At 36.5% G+C, this 11,543-nt stretch overlaps 1 protein-coding gene across 1 annotated transcript in view; it reads right to left on the reverse strand.

The window, feature by feature from the left end:
- The window catches only part of LOC135213525 (long-chain-fatty-acid--CoA ligase 1-like), a 137,827-nt gene extending 131,623 nt beyond the window's left edge, over positions 1 to 6,204 (reverse strand). Inside the window, exon 1 of the mRNA XM_064247456.1 lies at positions 5,929 to 6,204. Coding sequence (XP_064103526.1) covers positions 5,929 to 5,947 — 19 coding nt within the window. The 5' untranslated portion in view covers positions 5,948 to 6,204. The remainder of the gene's footprint in view (positions 1 to 5,928) is intronic.
- Positions 6,205 to 11,543: the final 5,339 nt, after the last annotated feature.

The raw sequence follows: 11,543 nt of genomic DNA on the forward strand, positions 1-11,543 counted from the left end.
GAAAGTGCTGACCTGGATTCACCATGAAAAAAATTGTGTCATCGAATGTATCCCCTCGGGAATGGCAGACTTTCACTCCCCTGGAGTTTAATGGCTTCAAAAAAACGGTTTTCCAACTGCCTTTGTAAATGTTTTTTGTAGGAGTGCAGTATATGAACTTAGTACCATAACACCACAGTCCAACAGCCCCTGAATTCAAGCACAAAAGACTGTCAGCAGCAAGAAAACAGAGTTAACGGTCACTTATAGTCCCACAAATCTTGGGAGCAATAGTCGTAAAAAATATTGCACAGAAAAGTATAACAGTTCTAGACTCATACACAGACAGGTTTTAACAGCAAGATCCAAAAAGTCAATTGAAAAACATGTCACATAAGGTGGAAATCTTTTAAAGAGAAAAGACAAAATAAACATTAATAAGAAAGAAGCTAGAACATATTTTATCTTTTATTAGAGAAAGTATACAATATCTTACAGCTTTAATAGTATTACACGCAGAATTTTATCAAAGTTGGCTTAAATTTACCACAATTAAAAAAAAAAATTTAGCGTGTACATTTTACAAATAATCCATGTAATTTAATGTTAATATTTTTCTGTAGTTACCCATATAAGATTTTATCGGTATATCTGGCTAGAACATATTAGGATAGATAAACTCCGCGCTGTGGGAGATTGTACACACAGACAAACGGCCAAATTTACATTCAACCATTACATCCTATAGGCCTAGGCAAATCTGGAAAAGTTCCGGGTACATCAAGACATGCGCATGCAAACAGCCTAAGCTGGAAACCCCAATGACACAAGTATCAAAGAGGTTTGGAGAGAAATATCAATACTAGGTCTAGCCTGTATACGGAACTTACCAATCCTAAACAATATATTTTCATATCTGCCAAAGGACTTCCCGCCCTCCTTCTTCGGTCTCTTGAGTTGAGTTCAGTTGAATATAGAATTCCGGCCAAAGGCCAAGCACTGGGACCTATGAGGTCATTCAGCGCTGAAAGGGAAATTGATAGTAAAAGATTTGAAAGGCGTAACAGGAGGAAAATCTCAAAGCAGTTGCACCATGAATCAAGATGAAGAAGGAGAATATGAAAGGAGGTACAGTAAAAGGAACGAAAGCGGTTGCAGCTAGGGGCCGAAGGCACGCTGCAAAGAACCTTAAGTATTGCCTACAGTGCACCGCACGAGGTCCACTGATATCACTAACCCCCGACGGGGTCCTCGGTCTCTTAACCAAGACTGACTCTCTCTCTCTCTCTCTCTCTCTCTCTCTCTCTCTCATCAATAAGCTCACTCTTACTCAGCCCGGATTCTCCTCAACTTTAATGCTGTTTTAAAGCGTCATGCACCATTGCCTCGGTCTGTCCGATTTATATCGCTGTTCATGTATGCATATATAAGATTCATTTTTTATCGGCCTGTTGTGTTTATTTGCCGTTCCTCGCCGTTTCGCTTCATTAATTAATGGTATTTTACTCAGGAATTCTGCTTTTGAAAGACATTGGTCTGTTACACTTAACACGAATCTAGGCACTACAATTTTGATAATAATAATTATAATAATAATAACTGATAAGTGTATCAAGACCTGAAAATAGATATGAGAAGGATATGCGATATGCCAGTGGAAATTGTACGTACTCATAATCATATGGACACTAGGCAGGCACGATCCCAAGATCCCTGAAAAGGAACCTGGAAAAATTAGAAGCCGAAGTAGCTTCAGGACTCACGCAAAGGAGCGTGCTATTAGGAAAAGCGCACAGTGAGAAAAAGTGATGGACTCCTAAGTAGGCAGGATGCAACCCGGAACCCCATGCTATAAAAACTACCCGGTCGAATAGGATGACTGAGGTAAAAAAAATTAGATATAATATATATATATATATATATATATATATATATATATATATATATATATATATATATATAGATATAGATCTATTATATTAGTGAATGATAATAATGGGTCACCTGACCAAATCTTTATTTTTGTTAAGCTTTAACCCAGAACTAACAACCAAGAATTATATCAAACTTGTTGACAAAAGTTCCTTACAATGTAATTATCATACATGATTAGAATGAAAAAGGAAGTGAGCTGAATAACAATTTAGGGAAATTGGCTTGAATATTAACTGGAGAAAAAAAAACTATCTCCAAAGAAAGAAAGATTAATTGACCTGTTTGTCTTTCGATCGTGTAGCATAGGCCTACAGATGGAAATATAGAAGCAAGACTGACGACTGTTTTTAGGGATTAATTATTATAATTATTAATTCAGAAGGTAAACCCTATTCATGTGGAACAAGCCTACAAGGCCCCTTGACTTGAAATTCAAGATTCCAGGGAATATGGTGTGAACTTGTGTGCTGTAAACAAAACAATATTTATAGGCCTAGAACGCGCGGGGTTAAAATCTATTTAAGTTAGGTCTACGAAATTTTTTGCTGTGTTCCTATAAGCATATACTAAACGTAGTTACGAATACTCAAATTATATATCTATCAATATGCATAAATATGCACACACATACATACAAAACACGGTTATCAGTGTTTTTAAATATATCATTTTATAAATCTAATACGATAGTGCCATACCATAAACACTATAGCTATACACGTCCCACCGTGACCTCGGTGTATTTTCGTCATAAAAAAAACGGAAATTTACATTTGTTTTATTATTAGTGGCAAAGTTGATTTTAAGACATCCCAGCCGAAGGTCACAGATATATATTACGTAGACGAGATTGTTGCAATGCCGACATATTTCATACAACGAAGACAACAATATAATAATAATTACCCTCGTAACGTTGTTTGGGGACTCTGTCGCACTATGTTTATGTTTGTTGGTGACGATAGATGTTAGCCGGTTTTAATGCAACATAAACATACATACATACATACACACACCTACACACACACACACACACACACACACACACACATATATATATATATATATATATATATATATATATATATATATATATATATATATTCAGGACGTAATTCATTACACCTCAATGTGCCTCTGAAACCCTCAAAATGAGTAAGTTTGTCTCCTGATAGTTGGTTGACTGTGGTGAGTCACAGGCAGCTCGAGTAAGGATACATATAGGCCTAGAGAACATGTGAAGTAAAAAAAGAGGTGCCTATAGCTGGAATACTTAAAGATAAACAGCAAGAGCCCGTGGTGGTACTAGACCAACATGGGCTAAACTGAAGTCAGAATCTTGATCTTTTGCCGTCTGAAACTTGTCTGTGCAGTTTCTAGAAAATATACAGAGAAAATTCTTATTCGGATCGTAAGAACTCGATCCACGTACCGGAGATTCGAATTCCGGTGGTACTAAGGTACCAAGAATAGTTTCGGAGTTGGAATTCGGTTCTCGTGGACGTGACAACATCTGGTGTTCCGACAGACGAAATGAAAAAAGTGTGGAGAAACAAATATATATATATATTATATTATAATATATATGAAATATTATATATATAATATAATATATATATAATATATATCTTTTACTGTGATACAACAGTATACCATGAAAATAAAGGGCCCATAAAACACTATTTGAACGTTGCAAACATAATATTTCGAGCACTTCGTTCTGTGCCCATCTGTCCATATTTTACTAGTGATCATGGGCATAGAAGGAAGTGCTCGAAATATATGGTTCCACCTTCAAATAGTGTTTTATGAGCCTTTTATCTTCGCACACACACACATTTATATATATATATATATATATATATATATATATAGTCCAAATTATTTATTGTGTGAATTATTCAATTTTGCCTTATTTCCTATTTATGTACCTTAATTATTTTCATTTGTTATTTCTCTTCCTTAGTTTATCTTTTACTTCCCAATTCCCTTCCCTGTTTTCCCGTTTAGAGCAATCAGGCCTGTAGATTCACTAATAATAATAATAATAATAATAATAATAATAATAATAATAATAATAATAATAATAATAATAATAACAATAATAATAATAATAATATAATGATAATATACTAATCAGATACTGCAGTAAACCCTGTGAAAGAAATCAGAACCTCGCTTCTGCCACGCCTATCTCCATTGCATCATTGACCCTATCCTTAGACTTATAGTGTCCCTCTTCACTTAAAAAATATTGACGAATATCCAAGATTACGATAAACTCTCCTAATGCGTAGCTGATAGGCCTATGCGACAATGTTCGAGACTTCAAAGGACCTAAAAATCTATAAATAGAAGCCTTTATGAATGAATGGGGTTACCGAGTACAGTTACTGTTCCAGAAACCATCGAATCCTTTTGTTCGATGAGGAGCTTTTCATAGCAAAGTGCACTCGTTCTTAGACCTAGATTCTCTGCAATTGATTACCCGGCCACTTAAGCTCCCAATTCACGTAGGGGGGTCATTCATAAGCACTACGTACTGTAGGTACAAAGCGGCTACCGAAGGCTACCTGGGCTCGGTCGATGTTTGGGTCACGTGGTAGAAGAAAATAAAACTCCTTTTAAGCAACCGTGACTGGCGGTACTGCGCCTATCTCATCTGTGCCACTGCCACATTTGATCGTTTATTTATGACTGCCAGTCAAAACACCATTGAAAATGCGACAGAACGACGTGCGGCACTCCATCCGGCATTGCGTCCGCTTAAGAGGGGTCAGAACTTAGAACGTTTATGATTACGAAGGAGGAAAAGAGTCGGAGCATCCACGAAAACCCACACGTGTCCCGTGATTGGTCGGAAGGTGGGAGGGTAACATCGCCTGACTCTGGCGGGCCAATCAGCGGAGGGCTTCCATATCGATCCCGGGGAGTCGTACGGTTGCCGAAGAGGAGCGAGCGTTCCAGCGACTTCGCAGCACTGTACAATGCGGACACCTTCTCTTCCCTTTTTTATATATAAATAATAAATAATAATATCCAGTGACAATGCCTCCATATGTTACACTTATGATAATATGCATATGGGCTTTAAACTGTCAAAATGCTATACTGCCAATATCCGGCGTAAGAGCTCATTTGCACCACGTTTAAATTAAGTGCGTTTATGCATTTAACTCTTCCAATGTTATGTTTCCTGTATATTTAGAGGGGAATATTTAAATAATACCTTTAAAGTGACATAATGCTCTACAGCTAATACCCTACATTTTGATTTACACTGCAATACTTTTAAATAAGACCATTTATACACACAAAACCTATCAGAATTCTGTTTCCAATATGTTTGATTAGTATTTATGCTTATTATTCAATATAATAAAACCTGAAACATAACAAATATCAAAATCACAATGGCTTTCCAAATTCACAAGACAGGTGTCCTCGCATTTATATGTTTTCTGACACAGCCTAAAGCACAAAGCTATTTATAGTAAAATTCAATTAACCAATGCATGAACTATACACAAATGCAAGCAAGACGCCATCGATAATCGAAACATACTTGATTGGAAATCCAACCACAGGAGTAGGATTAATGCAAATTAGTCCTTTCTAAACCCCAATGCACCAAAGGTGACGTCAGAGCCGGGAAAATGTGGTTTATAAACAGAATGAAACTTAAGAGGACAAATTTGCACTTTATGGTCAAGTGGAGACATTTCTTACTTCGTATCAAGTTTATATAAAAAAAACACCCCGAAAAAAATGGTTTTATTTCGGCTATTTTGTTATAAAAGTGTGACAATGATTAATATTTTACAACAAATCCCAGTAACGTCAAAAACTCTGTCTACAATTATCGCAGCAAGCAAATTAGAATCAAGCAGCATAGGTCTACTACGCCTTTGCGAAACGTCAAGTATATAGAAGCATAGATGCCTGTTCTATTTTAGGCTCAAAATACACCAATTTTAAACTGAAAATTTAGAAGAAAAAAAATAATCCACTCACCAGAATCTAGATCACTCATCTTTCAGATGGAGGAAACAACAATATTTTTTTGCGAAATATTCCTTCTTCCTACTGAATTCGTCCTAGGAGTCTTCGAGGGCGGGATAAGTCTTTTTATTTTTTTCGTTGACCTTTTTTTTTTTAAATATTATCTATCACTCGAGTATCGCACCTGACCCATGAGTGGAGGGGGAGGAGGTCTAACAGCAAAATTACCGAGCTTTCGGAGAGCGACCGCGTCACACAACCCTTATCGGAACAAGCAGCATGTGGTACTACTGCCGATTCGAGGAGGAGGTGGAGGAGGAGGTGGAGGTTGTGGTGGTGGAGGAGGAGGAGGAGGAGGAGGACGGTGGTGTGGAATGAGGGCATGGAAGAGGAAAGGGGAAGGGGAGAGGCGGGGGTAGGGGGGAGATCAACGTCTGCTGGTCTCTTTTCCGCGAGTCGCACGCGCAAGAAATAAAGATGCTCGGTTTGCCATTATGTATTTTCTTTAAAAAGATGTAAGTACTATCCACAAGAATGAGAACTCTCGGCCACGCCCATCCGGGCTCGTATCATGTCTTTCCCCTTTCCAGCATTGTGGAATGGAAACCATTCCAGCTTTGTTTAAAGTCGTGTTCTAATTTCCTCGGTGGCAACTACACCAGGGGTGGGACTGCTTGCTTGTCAAAGAGACATCAGCTGAGTCTTTACAGTCTTGAACAAAAAATAAAGTAATTCTTTCTTGCTGGAGGCACAACAACCAGAGGTGAATAGAAGTTTTTTTTAGACTCACTCTACTCAAATTTGTCCCAAAGCCAAAATTTCTTAATAATCGATGGATTTCCGCCTAATCTAATTCTGCGTTACTCACAGGTATACACCTGCTTGCAGTCATTTATTGTTATTGTACGTATATGTTGTACCGAAGCTTCCCGTAAGGCAAAGATTTTACATTTACTTAAAAAGTAAAACCCTTATTCCCTGTGATATGCACTTCCATGTTTAATTTCTGGGACCGTCATTCATTCAGCTCACTGCATAAGTGCGGCATCAAACTTTTATTTCATTTGTTCATCCTTTTTCAGTAGGATCTTCTCAAACTATATACCATCGACCACGTAGTGCTAGATTTGGGCTCTGGGTTTCTAGCTTGAGCTGCAGTTTGGCATGCAATAATATCGGAATTTTTTCAAGGCACTCAAAAATACAAAGATGTGAGAGGTTATAATAATGCTGCCGTGGGTTAAACACCCAACCTTACGATCTGCGTCGAATTCTTGGCAATGTGTTGTCTGTCTCTGAAATGCCTTCGCCAATTAAGTTGGTTAGAATTAATATTTTCATTCAAGTTTGGGTGTGTCGATTAACCGACTGTCTGAACAATAGAGTGACAGATTTTTAGGTGAGAATACTGACTGGGAGACCATCTCATCATAGTCTTAAACCCGGGAACCACATCTCTTGTAAAATGCTGCAGCCAACAGATCTATCGTGTTCTTAAGTACCAGTAACCGACGGTTTCTAATGAATAAAAAGTGCTCATACGGTTCGACTTTGACACACATGTATGTTCTTTTGTAATTGTTGCATTTATGTGTTCCTGTTCATATACAATAGTTCCGTCATTGTTGTTTCGACTACCTTCAATAAAGAAAACTATCATTCATTTTTTTCAGGGTTAGTATGTCAGAGATCCATTGTTAGGCCGATGTCATAAACTATACCATAGAAATCAAGGTATTTTTCTTTCATTTATAATAATAATAATAATAATAATAATAATAATAATAATAATAATAATAATAATAATGAGGAATCCTCACCATTATTTGAAATTTCCTAAGTATTGCAACACATCCTTCCTTAGTATGAGTAGCTGTACCACACCTATAAACATAACAATCATGCGGATTTTTTTTTCTTTTCAGTATACTGCAAACCTAGAGAACTCCGTGTGCACCAAATTCATGGTGGCATTTCTTTTGTGTTTTTGTGAGATCCAGAAACAATTTAGTTTACCTGAAAGTAACATAATGATGCAGCTCTCATTATGTAAGCCTGTGAGATAGTGATGAAGATATCCTTTAAAGAGAAACTGGCACCTCTTTGTTCGAGTTTTTGTTTGCGGCTAGCTCCCCATCCGCCCCCCCCCCCCCCACCGCCACCCGCCCCCCCACCCCCCCCCCCTTTTTTCTTTATCTTTTTTTGTCATAATACGTGATACTATGAATGGTTTTTATCCAGGTTTTTGTGTCTTTGATATGTTTACAGTTTTTTTGGGCTAAGAAACCACCTCGATTTAAGGGAAAACTTATAATATTGTATAGAAGCAGGTATTAATCACTTTTATCTTAAGATTTCATATTTATTTCACTAATACATATTTTAGTGTTTAGTTTACTGGAGTGCATAATTCATATAACAATAAAACCCTTAGATCATTGGCTTGACTATGTTTAGTGATGAAATTGGGAAACACTACTTTTCTTCGGGTAAAACCAAGACCACTGAGGTGTAATGAAAGTTACAGCTTTTGAAATACATTTTTGTCAGGAGAGGTTGGAGCCGGGATCCTCACTGTATGACCTTTTGAGAGACACTGACGAGTTTGCAACTTTCCAGCCCTGTGACTGGCTGATCAACGGCCAATCAGGAACGTCGTAAAGGGCCCCATACACTGAACGGTTGTCTGTATCGTTCGCAATAAACATTGTGAAGAGGCTTGTCCGTATGCAAATGTGGGCGGAGTTTTGTAGTCTGAACGATTTCAGCGGAATCTGTCACGACCAAGCTGCTGGCTTGCGACTTATGTCTGTCATAAACAGGTCGTTCAATGTGTGTTTGTCAGCCGATATAAAGCTATTCTTCCTGCTGTGAATTAATTATACTCTTTCTCTGTCAGCATGTCTTATTTTTTTTTTTTTTTTACATCTTCAGCAGCTTCATTTGGCACTTAGATACTCTGGTGACTTCAGTTTTGAAATTGCAACATCATTAATCAAATATATGCCACATAACAAAATAAAAACGATCTTGCTTAGTAGTAAGTACTATGATTAAACATGTGTGCGAGCAGGATGACTTGACCGAACCTGTAAGTAGTAAATCAAGCGGTCAGCTGAGACAGACAGAAACCAAAACATGTGATTGCTTTACATGGTGATATGCATTATTACAACTATATAATTTTCTATTTATTACTATATTCGAGGTGGAAAATAGTTGTGCCCGTTTTGTGCATCAGGTCTTGGCTTGACTAATGTAGGTTTTCACCAAACCACGTCTCGCAAGTTGGTCATATAGCAAGAAGCTGGAATTTGGTAGCTTACTTAGGCTAGACTTTTGCCCTCAAACTATTTGTCTGCTAAGAGGTTGTAATCACTTAACCTATATTTGAACAACCTAAATTCGAATGACAAACATTATTTCTGTAGTACAAGTTATCGAATCATCATACTAAGGAAAGGAAGATGTAGCCTATTATTAGAATGTTAACAATGAAAAAACTCTAGGCCATGCAGGTTCTTTGTTTAAGCCTATTGATTTGGCAACTGTGTCTTCTTATTTTGTCCTTTTTTGAAGAACAACATTCCTCCAAATTAAATTACTTTCTTACGGTAGTCCTCCCTCCTTTAGCAATTCTCTCTATATATCGTCCAAAGCCTTAGAAAAGAAAGGAATGACTTTGCTAGCCTTTTCTTTCTCGTTAGGAGCCGGGGGCTTAAAATAATTAAATCAATAAATTAAAAAAAAAAAAAAAAAACATACGCAGCACCCTAGGCAGGGGAAACTCTGAGGTCGACCAATTTAAGGGAAAAACACATCAATGGAAAGAGGAAGATATGCAAATGCAAACGGCGTGAAAAAAAAAAAAAACTACCTTCAACGAGTTGCAATAAAAAGGCTATTCACAACCCCTTGTGGAACCTCTTTTACAAGACAATAGCAAATTTTAGCAAGCTATGCTCTACATGTTTTTTCTAATAAATTATTTTATTTTGTTTTATTTTGTAAAATTATAAATACAGCTCACACAATATTATAACAGATAAGAACTAAAATCAGTAACAGATTCTGAGGATATTTGTCGTAAAATATTTGCGTAAATCTACCGAGAACGAAGATGCCGTAATTATTTGGATTTGCACTCTTTCTAATATCTCTTTGCACTTTTCTTTGCAAAATTACATTTATAACTGACGTACTATCCTAAAAAAATAAGAGCTAAAACCAACAGCAACCCCTGGGTATATTTATGAACGAATATATTAACAGGCGTCCTGGGACCACTCGTTTCTGATGAAGCATCTACCTCTGTCAACGATTTATTCTCGCTTTTTTAAATTTCATTTCTTGTACGATGTCTATTCTATTAGCAAGATTAAATATCAAATGAAACCTTTCTGTTTAAAAGGATAAAAATTTATGGTTATTTTTATATTATAGCTGAATTTGACATAGAAATTCTTTATACGTTAAGAAGACTTGAATAAATGTGGTCTGCAATCGTCGAGTGCCGATAATGAGCTAGGCAGCCAGATCAGTTTTGAAAAGTTTTATTTTTTAAATGCTCGTCCCTGTTAGCAGTGTGAGCGTGTAATATATGATAAACAGCCAACCAGACTTATATATCTTTCACAAGGGGTAATTATTTTTTTTTTTTTATATTCAGTCCCTACTGGCATTATTTAGAGCCCATAGAGTCAGAAACTGGTTGTCATTGAGTCTTGGATAACTTATCCAAAATTTTACGGATCTTTACTGTAAAAAAAAAAAAAAGGCGTATTTTCACATGGTACTGTTATGAATAAGCTCATTTTGGTTAGTTGTGCATGAGATATATATATATATATATATATATATATATATATATATATATATATATATATATGTGTGTGTGTGTGTGTGTGTGTGTGTGTGTGTGTGTGTTCTAAGGTATACTGAATTCAATGGTGTTATTTGATTTATCATAAAACTATATGATATTGTAAACTGACTTAATGCTGATTTTTTTTTTATTTTTAGATAAAACTCGTGAATTGCATTTGTTTTATATTTTCCAGAGAAGAGACAGAATGAAAAAAACCATAATATTTTGAAATTGCAACTTTTGTAGAAAATTATGTCAAGGCTCAATTCATTACACTGTTAGACCCTGCAGCGTTATTTGAGGGCCGTTAGAGCCCTAATCATGTAATAAAAATTTGAAAAAAGTAAGAGGAATGATTGCGTGTGTGTTGATATTGATAATACTAATGACGTTTTCTCATATGTTACCTACAGATGCGTCATTCTAGATATTAGTCAGTATCATATTCCGTGTGACTGTGGCCACGATAATGATCATAAAAAAGGGTCAGCAGATACATTATAATTTATCATCCTTTCTTCCCCGGCTATTGTTTACCATAGAAGCAAATGACTCGGGGGAATGTACACATCAGAGACCCCGGCAGCTGTTACGCCAGGTAATTCTTAGAAAAAAAAATCACACGAATGTTCCACCATATGCCATGCTAATTATCGAGGGAAAAAGTTAAAAGAAAAAAATAAGAAAGCACAAAACCAACGCTGGCAACTTATACAAGTTTCCACTATGGAGTCCTTGGGACTTCACTCTTTTATGGTCC

Source organism: Macrobrachium nipponense, chromosome 19 (assembly GCF_015104395.2).
Source record: "Macrobrachium nipponense isolate FS-2020 chromosome 19, ASM1510439v2, whole genome shotgun sequence".
NCBI classification, from domain to species: domain Eukaryota; kingdom Metazoa; phylum Arthropoda; class Malacostraca; order Decapoda; family Palaemonidae; genus Macrobrachium; species Macrobrachium nipponense.